At 37.9% G+C, this 19,569-nt stretch overlaps 1 protein-coding gene across 5 annotated transcripts in view; it reads right to left on the reverse strand.

Annotated features, from left to right (window-relative positions):
• Nucleotides 1–7,601: 7,601 nt before the first annotated feature.
• The window catches only part of KLHL29 (kelch like family member 29), a 642,275-nt gene continuing 630,307 nt past the window's right edge, over nucleotides 7,602–19,569 (reverse strand). For all 5 annotated transcript variants that reach the window (XM_072407482.1, XM_072407479.1, XM_072407480.1 and 2 more), the window contains one exon: nucleotides 7,602–17,734. In XM_072407482.1, the coding sequence (XP_072263583.1) occupies nucleotides 17,551–17,734 (184 nt within the window). In that variant the 3' untranslated portion in view covers nucleotides 7,602–17,550. The remainder of the gene's footprint in view (nucleotides 17,735–19,569) is intronic.

The following is a 19,569-nucleotide window of genomic DNA, read 5'->3' on the forward strand; positions in this document are numbered from 1 at the left end:
GGCAGTGAGGCTCTGTCCAGAAGTGCACCATGGATGAGCTTTGCATTTCTAATGCGTTGAGTCTATAGTTTGATGCATTCTGAATAATTCAGTCTATCAATCAAATTATGACTTTTGCAGCATAGGTGATTAAGCTTCCATATTGGAAGCCGTTCCTGACATACTTGCCTATGACAACGTAACTTTGGGCTATCAGCCTGTTGTATATCAAAATGTAATTTTATGTCTATGGTTAGATTCCTGCATGTACAGGAATGGAATTTTACTGTTCCTTGTTACTTTACTTCCCCTAAGCCCAACTAAATGTGCTGTCCATACCAAAAGCACAACTGTACTGACAACCAGAAACATGATCACAGAGACGCAATCACTTCATTTTGATGCCGCCAAAGTTATATCCAGAAACGCAATCAGTACCATCATGACACAGCCCAAACATTTTTGCAGTGACATCAGTTCTATAATAAATCTACAGAGATACCATCAGTACTGTACTGAAAACAAAATCCATGTTTTAAGGCCATATTATGAGTCCATAATGACCTGACAGTGCCAGCAATATGTTTACAGCTAATCAATCCATACAGCGCTAGAAACATGTTGTGTATCTGCAACTGTATTGAAATTACTAGAAATACTGCACGCTTCACTGCAGCAAAAGAATGTATAATCGCCCAGATCCCAAACCAGACTGGTACATAAGTTACAAAGGCCTCAAAAAAATGTCTATGAAATGGTGCCAGTTTTAGGATTATCCTTAGCTTGCCAACCTATCCCCCATTAATCTGACCATGGTATACACTGTGCAGTGTTCAGCACCCATAGTAGAAGGATTAGTGACCCCCCCCCCCTCGGGGAAAGCTGTTGTTTGGTGATCAAAAAGAGGTGAAAATGTATAAAATTAAGGTGTTAAATGCAGCTGGTAATTTTTGAGGCATCACCCATATCAGAAATATGTGAAAAGGTAAAAAAGTTACAGGACGAAAGTATGTACAGTGTTTAAGTCACAAACCTATGAGAAATATGTGAATTAGGACTTTCTAACTTTTGGGTCACAGACCAGGGACAAGAGTACAGATTAGCAAAGTATGTCCTGGGAGGACTTGGATATCTGGGTACCCTTTTATTCTGCTTTCCAGATTTCATCATAGGCCACCCAACAAACCCAGGCTTCTTGTTGGGGGACAAGGAATGTATGGAAAATGTCCCACAATATTAGGCCCTTCACCTAGGACTTTACTGGCTGCCACCTTGTTATAGCAGCCTAATGAGATGGATTAACATCACCAATTATCATGATTTATGATGGGTTTTTATCACTGGTTGACTTCTGCTGACATAACTGACAATTACCTTACATCAGGGGATGGAGAATTCTGGGTCTAATCCGGGGGGCCTTATTAGCAATATTTTTAGGTAAAATTGTATCAGTGTTTTAATTTCAGTAACCCCTACACTTATTTCCCTGGGAAGGGTTGTCCATCTGGGTGCCCTCTAATTCTACTTCTAGATTTAACAATAAGTTGTCCAAAAAAACTTCACTTCCTTATCAGGGGACAGGGTGTCGGAAAAGAGACCTTGTCCCAAGCCAGGATTGGTTATTGCAGAAGAGACATCGCCTTTCTCTTTCTGCAATGGCAATCACCTGCCTGATGCGATTTTTTTTTCCTAACACTTTAAAGGAAAGGTTGTATGAAAGAGAAAGGTGGGCATAGGCTTGTTGACCACCTCTGCTTCTTGGCCAACCAGGTTGCATGCCTGGATGAAGGTCTGATTTAAAGTTTAGGTGGGTCCAAAATTTTTGTTTCTATCTTTGGAAAGAATAATGAGTCCCCCTTATTACCCCAACCAGACCTTATGTCAGGAATTTACCCTGCTTGGGGGGTCAGTGTGTATTTGTGTCCCCTCCTCTACCCTACTAAGCCTGCCACTTTCTCAACTTTTCTTGAGTAAAATAAAAAATAATTATGTAAAGAAAAAATGTTGCAACTACAGATTTACCAAACCTGTCTTTTTATGCTTTAACCTGCAATTTTAAAGTCCAAGACAGAATCTTTTTAAGATTAATTAAACAAGGAAAGAGGCGTCCAGTCCTACTGTGTATTTAAAAGTCTAAATATCTTCCCCTGAGAAAACAAGAGCAATCATTTAGCTTTGGGCAGTGGGGAAGAAACATTGGTCCTCCACATGCCATATTTCATGTCTCTTGCAGACGATAATCATTCTATAACTAGTCAGCAAAAGCAATTTATTGTACCTGTACAGAGCTATTCAATCTATTTAAATGTGAACTAATTTCTATCCTACACAGCATAAGACTGTCGATTTCCTTGGAGGTTTTATGCTAATAGAATAAAAGTGAAGATTGTAAATCACTGCAGGACAAATATTAGATGTCACTTGTCCGTCACCCTCAGCAATAGCCGGCTGCCTTCTGCTCTTCTAATTCTGTTTATGGGTTTATGGTTCTGGCTGGGCTGTCACTCAAACCGTAGACTAGAACATGTGAGAGAGAACGGCTGCAGCAATGGAGGGCTGATTTGTCTCCAATATAAAGGAAAATTACTTATTCTTTATTTTCATCTCATAATGCCCTTTTATTTCTGGTGATTGGTTAAGAATTGAACCTTTCACCACGATAAGTCTGTAATACGATAACCAGAAAAAATGCCATCTAAGGTTCTTTGTGGGTCACTCAGCTACTGCAAATGTCTTTTTGTGCCAATTGTTGTAGCCATGGATTTGCTTTGAACAATATTTAGTGATGTGAATGTTGTGTGAGCAGAGCTGGTGCTAGAAGAAACAAGGAAAAGCATAAACACTCAAGGTGTGTGCCTAGGCCAACCTTTCTCAACTCCCAGGAACTATTGCTACAAAATACGATGACTATGTCCAGAATATTCCCTCCTCTCTTTACAAAAGCCTAAATAGGTATTAGTTTTATGCTGTAAGTGGTATTTGCCCCCAAAATATCCAGGCACCATCAAATAGAAGGTGGTCAACCACAGCTAAAGGAACCCCTAGCAGCCTCTGGAGGAACCATAGGGTTTCAGGGGTCCCTGGTTGATAATGGCTGGTAAAGGCATTACCCAAATTTATTCTCTTTTTTAACTTTAACTTTTTTTTTTTTTTACCCCCGGTGATTGAACCAGAACTCACTTCTTTGTACCTGGCAGTACTGGGTAATTTCTTTATTCATATCATCGGGAAGCAAAGAAAAGTAATTTGTAGTGATGGAGAAGGAACAATAAAGTGAATCTGTTGCTTGTTGTAAAGTGCAGCTATGCTTCTGACAAATTTAGCCTCCTCCCTTCCTATTGAAAGCTGTTCCAAATAGGCAACCTTCAGTAAGAAGCAGATAGCACTTTTTGGTTCAATTCTCGGACAGGACACAGGAAGCAGATTGTATGTCCTTAAATGGATAAAACGCGAACAAATGTGCACGCATTGCATAGATGTACTGCATATGTTTTGTTTTTTTGCCTTGAAAGACACTTTAGGGGCTCATCACCATAGTGTAAAAATAATAGTTTTGTGATTTTATGATTTTGTCTACAATGGAAGTCACCTGGCTTTATAGAACAATCTTCCTGCATGGCCAAGGAATAGCATCAGGGTTTATGTCTGTGGGCAGCCGTAAGGACTATTTCAATCCATTATTTTTTATGAAAAGATTTATTTAAAACCTGGAACCCATTTTCCCTGTTCAGCGTTATTATCAACCTCTAAATCACCAAGTATCAAGTAAAGGTTATCTGAGCCGCCACACCACCTGAGCACTCATTTGTGTTTTCACACTTCTATTTCCAAGTTTTACATCCTCCTTCATAGACTTGTTTTCATCTTCGTGCTGAATAATCTGTGTGTGAGCGCTTTTCCCTGTAATAAGGCTTTGGATGAGCAGTGATCAGCTCCTGTACATGGAAGTGTCCTTGATAGAGCGTAATTGACCTTGAAATCATTAGAAGCATTCCTTGGCTGGAATTACGGCTCATTGTATCAACGCTGTGATGAAAGTCTTGGTCACTCAGGTGTGAACTCTACAGTCTATGATGAAGCTGATCAAAGTTTAAAGAGCTCAACCTGTCTCACCGAGGTGTCTAAAGCACTCAAGTATTTTTCTGCTGCCTTTTATCTTAAATTCATTCTTCCTATCCTTCCAAAGTCACAGGTGAGGGAGAAAAAAATCTCATTTGCAGCAACAACAGGCATTGCCTGTAAGTCTTTGGATCAAAGTAGAAGAAAAAAGTTCCAGTTTATACTGAGAATACAAATATCTTTTTGTGCCTAAAGTTGAACTTCAGACAAACAGCTGATTGCACTGCATGAATTACATTAAGTTTAACTCTTTCTACTGCCAAAACACATCAAGGCCTGTTCAGCTGGATTCTGTTCCAAACCATGCAGCCAAGCCAATGACCTCACTTTTTTCGTTTACAGTTAAGCAATACAGCTTGGTCACTGAATAGCAGCGGGATAGAGAAGTATCGTCACCATATTTCAGCACTTTTTTACCTGGCTGGTGTTACACCGACATCTTACAGAAAATAAATTTGTATTCTGCTGGTCCTTTCCAGCGTCAAGGTACAATTTTCCAAAACCTTTTTGAAGTTATAGGGGTCCATTTATAAATGATTCACCCAAAATTTACCTTATTCTTCACATTGGATTCAATTAGAAAATGTGTGAATCCGCTATTACTCATACACGTTTCTAATTAAATCCAAGATAAAAAAAAAAATGTAAATTCTGGGAAAAGTTTGGTAAATCTTGGGCTAGAATATTTGTAGACTTTACTGATATACAGGTTTATTGCTTTCTATGTTTCTTTTGAAAAGATTCAATTTCAGAGTGCTACAGCCAATAGGGTGGGAAATAACAAGTCTTCGAAATGGGTACACGGACAATGTGAGGATCCAACCCTTTCCACTAACCCAATAACAAATGTGTTTATATTGATTTCTGTACCCCTATTGTGGCAATTCAAACTCAATTCCTGTTGTGGTGAACACCTTCCCTGGCACAGGAAGTAATAAGAAATGTACCCAATGGGCAGTCACAGGAAATTATATATATATATATATATATATATATATATATATATATATATATATATATATATATATAATTATATATATTACCTTCTATATGCTGAAAAGTGATTATAGTATAGCTATAGATATACCATAACAAAGATCTCTAGATTACAACAATCCTGTTTATTCCTAAGAATCTGATATAATGCTCCCTAATGATCACATGTTGTATTGGTAAATGTAATTACCGCTGTGTATAAAGCCTGATGCTCTAGGCCTAAAGGTTAACAATTACCATCTGCTCACAGCTTGGCTTTAGATTTCCCCTGACCCAAATTCATTCAATCAGAACTCCAGCACAATACCTAGTTACGGAGAAAGGACACATGAACCTGAACTACGTGGAATACCAATATATTACTCTGTGACCCATTGTAATAAACTGATATACTAGGTGAAATAAAAATATTCAGGCTGTACTGTATTTTGAGGAGTAGTGGAAGAGCAACGTGATGTTGGGGGAATGTGGCTAGGGATGGGTAGAAGAATGAACTAGTTGGATGGGCAGATTTTGGAAGGAGGAGGCCGAGTGGCGTGGAGTAGAGGAGAATGGAGTAGTAGAAAAAAGAGGAATATAGCATTGAGGGAACTAAGACCGGAAGATCGAGTAACTGGGAAATTTTAGAGGGAGGCAATGGTTTAATAAAGCTATTAAGTGGATGGGGAGGATGGAGTGGTGGATGATTTAGAGGAAAAAATATGTAGTAATGGAGAAATTAGAACAAAGAAGTGGAGGAGAAAAGGAGGGATTGGGTGAGTTATGGAGAAATGAGAAGGATGATGAAACTGGGGGGATTAGAGAAAGGGAAGATGCAGTAGTGCACAAATTAAAGGGAAGAAGGGAAGGAGTATATGTTCTTGAGTTTGAAAAAGAAAGGAAAGATGTACAGGTTATAAAATTGGGAGTGAGTATGGAGAAAATGATGTGGTAGAGGAACGAAGGATACAGTAATGTTTTGGGAAAAAGCAGAGACTGGGTGTCCTGCAGGACCTGTCCCTTGGCAATTACAAACTTATTTAAACCCCAACACAAAGTTGAAATTGGCCCAGCTCTATTTATTCACTGAGATAAGTTAATAATGCAATGCACATCTCTCCTCCCAGCTTGCACCCCATCCTCTCACTATGTCGGTCTTCTCCTTCCACTTACAATCCTATGCTTTCCATCTGTAATGCAAATCCCTTTATTTCAATAATTCCCCCTCCTATCTCCTAATTATTAATTTCCAACAGAAGCCCCTCTTTCCTATGATTTGCACTCTTACAGATGGCCAAACAGATTATTGGTGTCAGTTAAACTGACCGGAGAGGCACAAATTGCTCATTGTTTAAGGAACCCCTGGCAAACCCAGGTTGAGAAACACTGCTTTAGATTGTAAATCGTAATCCTAATGTGAACTAGTTAACCTTAATTGTTTTCTTTTGTGGATTCCTTCTTCCCCTTTTATCATTTTTTTACTGTTTGCATGTATTACATTATTTCTTTGTGGTGCTCAATTAAAAATCTCAATGGAGTGGTTCACATTTTGGTATGCTTCCTGGGTACTAGAGGACTCCATCACATCAATGATTAGGGCAAACAAAGAAAGTAATTTTGGCTTTAGATACTTTTTCGATGTAATTGAAATACTCCAAACAACAAATGTTGTTCATAGTACACCAACCTATAACTACAAGTCAGCAGACATCATTCACTGAGGTAATATCATTACTCTAACAAATGTGATAACCATACACGTGTATTCAATAGAGCCATAGAAAGAAATAATGAAAGGTTAGTACACACCTTACAAGGACCGCCGTTAAGGAATGGAGCTATTTATGACCAGACAAAGGCTGCATGTACTGACAGAAGGTCACACACACACACTATTCAGCAAATCCAAAACCCCAGCGGGCCTGAATACGATAGTCTAAGGATGTAGTCCGTTGTGTTTAGATTTTTGTACGTATGTAGTACAACTGGGACCACAATACAATGTGCAGCCTTGAGGAAACAGCTACCAGCATCCACAATGTACAATCTTTCATTCATCAGCAATCATTAAACTCAGGGTTGCTGTATGAGATTGTAACCATTGGAGAGTTTTATATGAAAACTTATTTTATTGAAAAAAAAAAAAGTTTTTTATAGGTAAATGAATGTGTGCCTTGGATGCAGAAGTGACATAGGGTCACACTACCAAAAGACTTGATTGGTTGATTCTGGAGCGTTAAAGTGGAGCCATATTTTTCTTATACTGTGAAGATTGAAAAAAGTAGTTATTCTCAAGTTAGAACTGATTAGACCACAAACATAACAAAACCAACAAAGTTCTAACAAAGTGTTTAGTTATCCCTCTGCAGACCTAAAACACACTGTCATACTCTAATATTCTGTACTTTCTCTTATACAAGGAAAAGGTTGGGTTCTCCATAAAAACAAATCTTTAAAAATACATAAATAAAATAAACTACCCAATAACCATGAGTGTAAAAATGAAAAATGAAAACAACAGCCATCAGTCTAGTTCTATAAATATATTTATTATAATATAACAAGATCTTAACCAGTAACATAAACTATGTACAGTACCATTACAGATAACCCTGTTTATTTTCTAGTATTCACAGAAATAGGTTGGTTTCAGTGTGAACAGATGTGTGATGCTGACTGGAGTTGTGTGTTTTGTGAGTCCTTCCTTATATGCGAGCACCTCCTTTGGAGGTAAGAGACACACCAACTTGAGGAAAGAAAGTAGTTCTCATCCTGCACCAGGCAGATAAAAGGGTGTTGAATGTCCTGGCTGAAGAGTCTGAAGAGTCACCCCTTAGTTGGAGAGACAGTACGTCTTATAATTGTGCTTTTTCTTTGTTCAAAGAATAAATATCACAGGAAAATGCATAATGATAAAAGTCCATCACATTCAGATCAAGAGACACAAGATCATTCGGAAAATACATTAAAATAGACCTGTAGTGTGTTGGTTGGCAACCATTTTGTTCCATGAATTAAGAAGATTAAATATAATTAGAGATACCGGCACCTGAGACACATTGGGTGATGTTTACTAATTGTGCTGCACCACAAGGCGACAACAGGATAGAAGCAATGATATATATGATGTGTTCATTAAAGGTCACAACTTAATTCATAAATCCTTTTACTGATACTGGACCCCACCTACAACATTACCACTGCTTATGAGTAAACAAAAAAACAAGTTCAGTGTTGCGTTTGGCTGTGTGGGACCATAGATGCATGGGCCACTTTTGGCACAAAACCATTGCAATTCTTAGATAAATAAGAGGCATTTGAATGACAGATGGGCACTTGGTTTTGCCAGAGCAAGGATAAACATACAACATAGTAATGCAGTACTTACAACGCCTGCTACATGCTTTTCTTTCAAATGCTGCCATTTTCCCCAAGTGCAGCTCGGCCAAGTGTACTGGACCAACTTTCTAGTTTTTAGTGGGCTATGGATGCCTGCAGGGTCCAATAGTGCCCACAATAGCCACCCCTGGATGCATGCTTCTGTCTGGGACTACAGCAATACAGCAGATGTAAATACACCTTGGCAGCCCAAAAACCTAGATCGGGAAGTCCCACCCTTCCTTCTCCTCCAACTACCCAGATTGCCTGTAGCTCCTGAGCTCAGGTCTTTAAGTAGGGGGCACATGCTTTGTTTACAGGGTGATGGACTATAGAACATAATAGTTCCAACCACAGGGTGTATTGTGATATGCTCAGTGAATGTAGGGGAAACACTTTACTTGGGAATATTTGATTGGTGTATATTACTAAACTTTATTTAGTATAGTTTTATACTACTTCAAGGAATAAATCTCTTTTACTATGTGATAGGAAAATGCCATTAAATCTTGAAACTAAAGGTAGCTGTGTTCCAAAACATGTAAAGGAAGAGTGGATCTTACTGGCTATATCCTCCAACAAGAAGCTGTCCTATTGACAGGATCAAAGCAGGCCAGTAAAAAGAATTGACGTTGTTAAAAAATAAGGCATTGCCATAAACATTATGGTAAATTTTAGGACAGAACCAGGTTGACTAGAGCAAATAATACCATATGTATGTTTGAATAACTTCAGTATATATATTGGGCATCTGAATTTTCTCATTACAGGTTTCTACATGAAAATGGGTGGGGGCCGAACATTCAGCACATACTCAGGGTTAGTGTGGGCGTGGTCTGCACGGGTCCCGCACAGCCCACCAGGGTAACGTGAGGGATTCCCTGTGCACAAAGTCAGGTGTCAGTGTGGGCCCCGTGCAGAGCACGTTCTTGGAATTAGAGCAGGGGTGGTCCTGCACAGCTTACGCCCACCATAATGACATAGAGCACACATGGGGACTCCCGTTCTGATAATTATGCCCGCTGAGTAGCGGGCCTATAATTGCATATATTTCATCAACTCTAATGAAATAAAAAAAAGCTTTTTTGTGCACATGTATTTTATACTGTTGTCAACAGTGCTGACGGGCCGCAGATTATTGATTTTATGACAGAGGCTGTGGGCTGATGGAAATCTAAATACAGGCCACAATTAGCCCCCCAGACTTTGGACATGCCTGTTTTAAAGTCTATAAGTTGTTCAAACCTATTAAAAATAATGTACTACCAATAAAAAAAATATAAAAATCAATGCACACCCTGTATGTCTGATATCTATATATAAACTGCTATTGAAAGAATAAAATACAGAAAAAAAGTACTAAGCCCTTGGGAACTTCATTTATTAGCTACACTAAATATATCTACATGCAAAAAAAAAACAAAATAGATTTTTGGTAATAATCACTCAGACTGTGAACATCGAACCTTTGCTAAAATTTTGTGTTTTGTAAGTGTTGCTTCACCTTTCCAGCAGTGGAAGAAGTTTGGCAGAAATGATCAGACAGCCTTCCCTTGCTTAATGAGCTTCCAGGCACCGAAATGCCTTTTACAAAGCGGGGAGGATGAGAGCAGGCCGAGAAGTAGGGGAGGGAGGACGCGGGTCCCCCTTGGACATTGGCAACTTTATATCTCTCTTCTTGATTCATGGCAACACTCTGACATGTTATTATTGTATCACTATAGCAACATTATATCATTCTGGTAAAAGGGATAAAAATGTAATAAGGCCATAGGAGGTCAGGTTCAGGAGATCAATGAACAAGGCTGTTTTCTTTATCTGCAGCAGCAAGAAGAAATATGATTTGCTTACTTCCATTGTGGCACATTAAATTCACGTGTTCCATATGTAGCTTCGTACACAACACAAGAATGTTATTTCTCTAGAGCAGCCATTCTGGGACCCTCCAGACATTGCTGGGGGTTTCCCATATTGTGGCTGATTGACCTCCCATTTGATGATGGCTGCACAGTTCTGGGGCAGACGCCACTTGGTGGAGCCATCTGCATAACTCTAAAGATGTTTTTAGTTGCCTATAAAGGGGGTGTTCTATCCACCACTGTCAGGGTGGTATTTTCTCTGGCCACCAATTTAAAAAGACTTTTTCCCACTGACCCACAATAAAGTGGATTTAGTAAGGGTTACCCCTGACCTGAATAATATTCATGGATTGCTCATTGGTAAAAATGTTGAAAGACTGGTCTAGAGCAATGGCTGTCAACATGGAAGGTAACAGAAATTGTTCCTCAACAGGAAATCTGTTCCCACTTTAACAACACCCGATGTTATCCGGAAAAATGGGAAAACATTTTATTTACTGGCTAACAACTTCTAAAAATTGGATAATAGAGGCACAGTAATACCTTCACTTAAAGTAGAGCTAAAAAAAAAATAATTGGCGATCAGGCATATGTTTACTGCGGAAAAGGACAGGCAATATCCCTTCTGCAATAAATATTCTTACCTGCTTGATCCACCGCCCAGATGTCAAATTTTGTTTGCCCGGCTTCCCTTGATCAGAACTGTATGATGTCAGAACTGTATGATGTCATCCCAGCCCAGCCAATCAAGATGGACCAAGACTGGAATGTGGAAGAGAAGAAGGAAAATGATAACGATGCCTGTGATGAAACGTGGGCATAGAGTATCTACTGGGTTTAGTTCCACTTTAAAAGAAGTAACTTATCAGCACTTTAAAAAAGTGATAGAACAACTGCAAAAAAGTCTTTGAAACAAACACCACAGATCCACTGCACTGTAGCTTATGCTATTATCCACTTTCATATGTGAAAATAAAAAGACTTCATTTATTTCTTAAGTTCTGTTGAAAGTGCATGATCAATGTGGCAATACTTTTTAAAGTAATGTTAACAAGAGATTTAGCAAAAATACTAAAAAAAATATTTCATGCAAATTAACAAATGTGGTAAATAAAATGATCAATTATCACCAAAATGGCAACAAATGCTATTTGTCGTTTGATAAATGTGCCTTTATCCATACATAAGGCTGTCAAAGAATGCATGCTTACTAGAAGGAGAAGGTCGCAATCTATCAAAACGCTACCGGAGCGGTTGGAATTCATGTTGACAGACATGAAATGTGCAGTAAACTGACCTTGTAATACAGGAAGGGTGCTTGAAATGACAACTATGGATGATGACATGAAGAACTCATGGAAACAAAACACAAAGTCACCAGCACTCCAAAACACAGGATTATTGCATTACTATAAAAGAACTGACAAAACACGATGAAAAGCCAACATTTCCAGGCCGCTTAGGTCGCTTCCTCAAGGCAACAAAGTGATGACCCTACACAGCCCTGAAACATTGGCTTTACAAAATGTTGTGACAGATAAAAAAGCAAGAATTCTGTATTTAGAGTGCTGGTGACTTTGTGTTTTGTTTTCGTGATTTAGAGAGATGATACATGTGACTGCTTGATTACAAATATAACCAATTGCAATTGCTCCCACTGCACACTGCTGGGGTCCAAGGCTCACACAGCAAACACTAGTAAATGGAGCTGCAAGGTTGGGCATCAGGGCTCTAGAAAACCCTTAACATCAATATGTGTCTCAAGTTGCCAAATACTACAAAATTTATATATAGTTAATATTTATTTAGATTTTTTTTAATTCATCTTACAAAATGGTTGCCCAACAGTTTTTGCCACTGACAGGTACACATGATGGTAAAAACTGTAACTAGATTGTCAGTAATTATATCCTATCTGAACCCAGTGATTTGATTGGAAGGTCATTGAAAACAAGATAACATTGTTGCACAAAAAAGGTTTTGCATTCCATACAAACAAGATTATGCCATGAGGATATTATCAATACCAGGACTATTATGGACATGTTTTCGCTCCATTATCAGTATATTTCAAAGCGACTACAAAGTTAAATGCTCCTATTGCACAAATTGGAGAAAAGATGAAAAATATATTACTGTATGTCATAATGATCAAAATGTATCATCAAATTAAGTGGTAAATAAAAAAAAATTGTTCTGCGGCAACACAAACCATGAAATGTCCTTTGTGATATCATCTGAGTCATCGCTGATATAAGAACCAAGACAGTAAATCGTTATGATTAGGTTTACAAAGCAGAAAATAATGAATAATACAACATAATATATTAAATTGGACATTATTGTAAGGATAGTAAAGTTGGCATTGCCAACAAATAATATCTGAAATTAAATAATAAAATATTTTAATCTTTTCTTTATGATATAGTAAATTAATACAGGTTATTGATTTAGCAGGTATAACTCTTTCAAGTCTCACTGTAAATATTCAGCATCATTTTAAGAAAAGTAAAAAAAAAAACAAAAAAAAATATCTATATATATATTAATGTTGCTGAGTAATATATTACACTTTTGGCAAAGAACACATGGCAGAAAGAAGGTGGCACTACGCTGTTGTGCAGTGCCAAGGTGATTATTCTGGGCAATAAATGCATCCATTCATTTATAGCTGTCACAACACACATCACACCACTACGGCTCTATGCATCATGGTACTCCATATATTAGATGCATCGTGGTGTGCTGTGTGTATGCCCAATGCAACATGAATGGCACCGCAGCACAACACATGTAGATCCATGTGATAATTTGCACTGTGGTATGCGCTGTCAAACCCAACGCACATACAGTTTGTGAATGTGGCCAAAAGTAGTGTTAACACAGCTAACTAAGCTTATTTCTTTTATAAACTGAGATCTAAATAAAGTTTTATCTTTTTTTAAATTAAAATTCAGCTACAAAGTACCTGAGTACAATGAAGCAGGGTGTTTCTTCTATCACTTTAGCAGTGAGAGTTGCAGAAAAGCAAGGTATTTAAAGATAAGCAAACATTGACAGTTGATCATTGTCCATTGTAAGTGATCACTGGCTAAACACTAAGCTAGAGCTCAGATCTTTGCTATCTTTGCAGCTGTCACTATATATGTTTGTAAGTTTCTAGTTTGGGGGCCTATGTGATAAAACATAGTATGACTATATGGTAGGTCCTAAGATAAACCTGTCCTATACAGAACAGTGTCTAAGATACCAAAACAGTCCCTATGTAGCATTTTCTTTCCAGATTCAGATTTCATACAGGCCGTTCCTAATGCTAACCCTGCCCCCATATTTTATAGTTACATACCAAAGCTCCTACTGGCCTCTGTGCTTCTGGCGTTGGACTATCTGATAAGCAGGGGCCAGGCTCAGCCTCAGCAGGGGTGGTGCTTAAATCTGACTTTTGCATAAATCAAGGCCATCAATCAAAAGATTACCAGAGGGACCCAGAAATACATTTGCAGATGACTACAGGTACTAGTGCTAGCTTAGACAATGCTTGGGTTCAAGAGTTAAATAAGTATTAAAAAGGTAACAGAGGCACAGAAAAGAACACTTATACTTTGCAGAACTTTAATGAATAATTAAAATGCCCTCATGCACCAGTATTGCTGGTTAATTTTATCATTCTAAAAAAAAAAATATTGTGGTTTTTGCTTATCCTATCTTTGTTCTTAGCACCCCCACCCCATACATCCCTCTGTATCACAGCAGTTAGAAGTAGCCACTTTGGACTTTTTGCAGTGGCGGTGACTTCTTAGGTGCTCCCAGACACTTGAAGACTCACTGGATGCCAGTGGTGCCTGGATGGCCACTTATACATGGCTACAGTGATCAAATGGAAACATAAATGATCCTGTTGCAAGCTGCAGTATAAGGCTGTTCAATGTTCATAAAGGCCAAAAAAACCCTCTTGGCCTAATACACAGTAGAGGTACGTGATTTGGTTTTATATATTGGTGAAGAGAGTCTGTCTTCATTCTTATGGGCAAATAGTAAATCATGCATATTAACTTGGAACTCCAGATACATTTTTTTAATTTTGGAAACTGAAGAAATGGTAGAATCTTCTCAGGTTGGTAATGATGTGGCCCTAGTACGGAGATCTCCATTCATTTCCAGTTTCAGTGATAATCTGCCACAGAGAAGGGAAAATCTGCCTTGAGATTTACCGTAAACCATTAGTGACTGCCCATGCAAGTTCCCAGTAAATAAAATTCGGAATTTAGAACAACTTTTAATGAAAGGTGTTGAGGGCATATGCCCCTCTAGGTGGAGTTTGATGCCTTTATTTATTTATGTTATGTTCTTATGCAGGACCCTAAATACTAATCTATTCCAATGGCGCCAATCTGGAGTCAGATAATATTCAGAACATTTCACTATTTACCTATCAGAATCAAGGTTTACCTGATTTGTGAAATGGGTTCTTTTGGCCAAGTGCCCATGTAGATGAGCAAAACATGAGCATTGGCATTGTGCCAATGTATTCCAACTCCTTAAGGTAAAACAGTTTCTATGTTTGAGCCTTGATTGATAATCAATGACCTATGTTGGAAGGTTCGGGACTTAGCTTCAGTGGTGGTGAACCAAACTTCTAGGTGACACAAAGATGGCCACATCAGCCAGATACAAGATTGTTATTTCATATGGCTAGAAAATACAAAGGACAACCATGAAGTAGTTGTACGAGGATTGCATTGACTAACAGATGCAGATAATGATCTACCTCTGATTAGATAAGAACCGACCTAAACTAACGTGACTCTGTATATAGCAGATAGAATTGTACAATGATACTAAATGTAGCATGAGATATTCTTCTTATTATTATTATTAACTTTGAATAAAGAGGAGCTATAGAAAATAAATATATACATCTGTATTTTGTTCTGTTTGATGAGCTGGTGGCAGATTTTTTGTTCTAGTTGTTGATGAAATAGCTAGCTCTGATATCCTCTGAAATCTCACTTTCATACCAAATATATGTAATTACAAATGTCATATATATGTGGTCTTTTAATGATACTTTACTAGTACAGTAGCAGAAAATTCGATTTCATTAAGATCTGCAGGAAGACTAATATTTTACTGGAAATGATGTGGTCTAACCATCGATCTAAAATTAGGTAAATACAGGTTATCTTAAGAAAGGGAAACAGTTTGTCATAACAGCCAACTGAAGGCGCATCTAATGTGCTATAAATTGGATTTTGATGATTTGTATGGCTTACACGTGTATAATAGTATTAAAGGAAGCTAATAACTAAAAAATCTGATATGTTTCATATCATAGGGTCAGCCCAACTAAAGTTGATATGAGGTTGGAAGGTCCCTCTGCCTTCTTTGTAGGTGAGTTCTCCTTCACCTTGGTATGTTCCATCTGTGGCCACTAGCAGGAAATTTACTGGTAGCAGCTGGACTGTTAGTCGAAAGAAAAAGAAGGTCTGGCCCATGACAGCAGCAAGTGACAATGGTAGAGGACTCCAACAGAGAGAATCTGAGGCTGGAGCACCTTTACAAACATTCAAGCTTAAGATATGTGTGCTAGCTGCAGTGATGGTGGCCATGTTTTTGGCTGGACAAATAGTCCTGAATGAAGGCCAATTATTTTATAAAGGCCATTGGCTTCCTTAATGAGATTCCTAACTAAAGCTTGCTATAGATATGCTGTATAAACATTATTAGTTAAATATCAGAGTACGATCTGACTGCTGCTACCTTCCCTACTATGCATATGTCTACAGCCACTTTCTGTGTCTCTGCCCCACTCCCTTTTATGGCTCCCTAAGCTCCTCCCCCATGTGATTCTACACCTAGGATGACAGCACTTTGCAGTGCCGGAGATCCTGATTGGTTCACAGTTCTGACACTCCCATTCACTTCAACCTCACATCAGCCAATTATAACTGTCTGAAAAACATATAATTAACCTTTTTGGACTGAACTTCCATAACTAAAAGGTGTGTTTGAACATTTCTACAAAAGTTTGGTGTTTTTGGTGGCTTCTATGAGAAATAAGGAAATACAATGAGGTAAACTGTTCATGCTACATATAAAATGTCTGCTTGTAGAAAGAAAGGGGAAAATGATTTCTCTACATAACATGATTGTTTCATTGATCTGGGCAGATTGGATAATTAAAATTGATGTCCGTATACCATTTACTAAAGGTGACAAATGTCCAACACTTCAATTTCTTGGTCGGCTGTTGTCAGGCTACATTTCCCAGAGTGCTTTGCATTCTCTTTGAGCCACCTTGCAGATCATGCTCACATGCATCTCACTTGTCGGACAACCTGACAATTCCATGCCAATGGGTGCCATGTGTGAGCCGACTATGCCCAGGTGTCTGCAATAGGTGTGACCCATGGAATGGGTAAAGCAGTCATATTCAGACTCTTCATGAGTCACATGATTGGATGCTATCGGATTCAGACAATCAGGCCTATTCGGTTCACTGTGCAAGGTGCAAAATGTAGTAAAAATCCAAAGCAAGCAACCAGAATTCATTATACCAATTCCTGGGTACTGTTCTTTGCCCCATAATTGACAATGCCCAAATGCATCATTATAAAAGCTTGATTGTTCTGACAAACTGTTTCTTTTCCTCCTGACTGGCTTATGCTATATATATCTGTAAAAATAAGCAAAAGCCATTCTTAAAAAACAAAAACAAATAAAAACCTCTCTCCCTAGAATGAGATGCTTAGCAGTACTATAGCAAACAGTCGTCTAAAAAAAAACGAAATCCCATCCTCACGTCTATTAGTAAAATACACATTGCCCTCTCCCCACCCCCCAAAACCCCATTTCACTGAACCCATGTAAAAAATATGGGAATCTATTGCACCTAAGGGGTCAACGTGTTCCACTATGCCACCTAGTGACACGTTCTCCTTAGTAACTTACAATATAGTACATAGAATGGAGCCCAATGCTCCAGCATCACCCAGAGGATCAGGTGATCTTCTACATTCAATGTAGAGTTTATTCAAAACCTGCAGAGAAAAGGAAAACAAAAATGTCCTTTTTCTTATTTGTAAATAACAAAAAAATGAAGCAGAAAATAAAGAATTGGTTACCCGCTTCCTATCTGGCGCCAATGCCAATGAAACGGTTAAAACCAAACAGAAAGAAAAGTTGTAGGTATAATAAAACATCTTCGGCAAAGGAGACAGTTCATCTGTTTTTTGATTCGTCAACCACTTTGAATGTATTTCTTGATGACTACACATCCGTGGCGGAAGAGAGGGCAAGGCATGTTGGGTAATAAAGTCCAAGTGTTGGATTTGGGGTCGTAGTATTCCATGTTTCCGAGTGCAGGACCCTCGCTGCTCACTATACCACCTGTAGCATAGATCTTTCCATCCAGGACCACGGCACTGTAAACACAGGACAAAAAGAAGGAGTGAGTGGTGACAATTTTCAAAAATGACTGATTGCATGAAGGGCCTGATTTCTTAAAGCTCTCCAAGACTGGAGAAGACTATCATGTGAGGATGGATCTGGCAAACTTGTAATGGATCTGGTCCAGGTCTGAAAACATTTGACAACTAACTGTAAATGAGTTTTAAGAAATCCATTTTAGGTTTGCTGGATCAACCAGATTCTCCCATGATAATCTTCTCCTGTTTTGGAGAGCTTTGATAAATCAGCCCAAATTGTCAGTATGTTACAGAAAATGTGTGATAACTAATACCAGGAGGGAACCGGGCCCACATTAACCTGAAAACCATTATTCTGTAAACCCCAATCTTTAGTATACCTGTATACAGATTTAATTGAGAAAAAGAAGGAAACATTAGGAAAGTTTCTAGATGGATAATTATATTTATATCATAAGTATATGATAGAGATTCAACCTTTTTAATCCTGAGGAACCATTAAATGCCCCTCACATTGATGGTCAGTGTGAAGAATACCCCTCTTACTTTGGTAATCTGAATTCAATCAGGTAAAATATAACTGGGGTCATATTTGTGCCAAGAGGCCCCAAACGATGCAGGTATCCATCAGATGGGCCACAGCTTAAGGAACCCCAGACAACCTCTGGAGGAACCTTGGTATAGAATGAGATAGATGATAGATAGATAGATAGATAGATAGATATATGGATAGATATATAGATTTACATAGAATATCTGGAACTGACAGGTGGAGGGGTAAGCTTAGTGGCCAAATTAACAAGCTTCCCTCTCTCTAGTTTTACGCTTTCACTATGGCACCTCTAGGGATGTGGCAAATCAGGCTCTGAGTAAAGAGATAATACAGATAGATAAGGATATGAGATTGACAAAGATATGACAGAAATAAATAGGTAAGATGAGACTTGTGTTAATCAAATAATTACATGGTGGAATCATGTGGTGAGATTTGAATAATTTTAGAACTTGCTAAGGACCAGATGATTTTTTTTGCTTGATATGTAAAACATTAGAACAGGGGGTGTACTTTATTTTTCTCATGCAGATGAGATAGAAAGATAGAATGATATATTTATAGATAAATAATTGACAGGTGAATATATAAGGATAGGAGTTAGATAACTATGTAGGTAAATAAGGATATGGCAGATTATTGAGATGATTAATGGATAACTAGACAGATATAGATATATAGATAGATGGATAGATAATATGATTATTAGATTAAAATTGATGGGGTTATAAATAGATAATTTGTAGACAGATAACAAGACGGTGAGGAGATTAAACACATAGATAGAATATTGGATAAATACATAATATTGATAGGTAGATAGGGATATGAATATACATTTTTATAGATAGATAATCAGATGGTAAGGATATGAGATACATGATAGATCAGATGAATAATAGATGGGGATTTGAGATATCTGTAAACACAGATAAGAAGATGACAAATAAACAGATAATAGATTGATGGGTTGATTAATGGATAACTAGGCATATATATATAGATGATTAATAGATAAAATATATGATTATTGGATAAATATATATTATTGATAGCTAGATAGATGGGGATATAGATGGAAAATGTATTAGATAGATAATGAGATGGTAAGAAGATGAGATATAGATAGACGGATAGATAGATAAATAGATAGATAGATAGATAGATAGATAGATAGATAGATAGATAGATACGGATAAGGATAAGGATATAAGGATATGAGATATCTGTATACACAGATAAGGAGATGGTAATAAGCAGATGATAGATTGATGAGATG

This window comes from Pyxicephalus adspersus, chromosome 4 (assembly GCF_032062135.1).
Source record: "Pyxicephalus adspersus chromosome 4, UCB_Pads_2.0, whole genome shotgun sequence".
NCBI classification, from domain to species: Eukaryota; Metazoa; Chordata; class Amphibia; order Anura; family Pyxicephalidae; genus Pyxicephalus; species Pyxicephalus adspersus.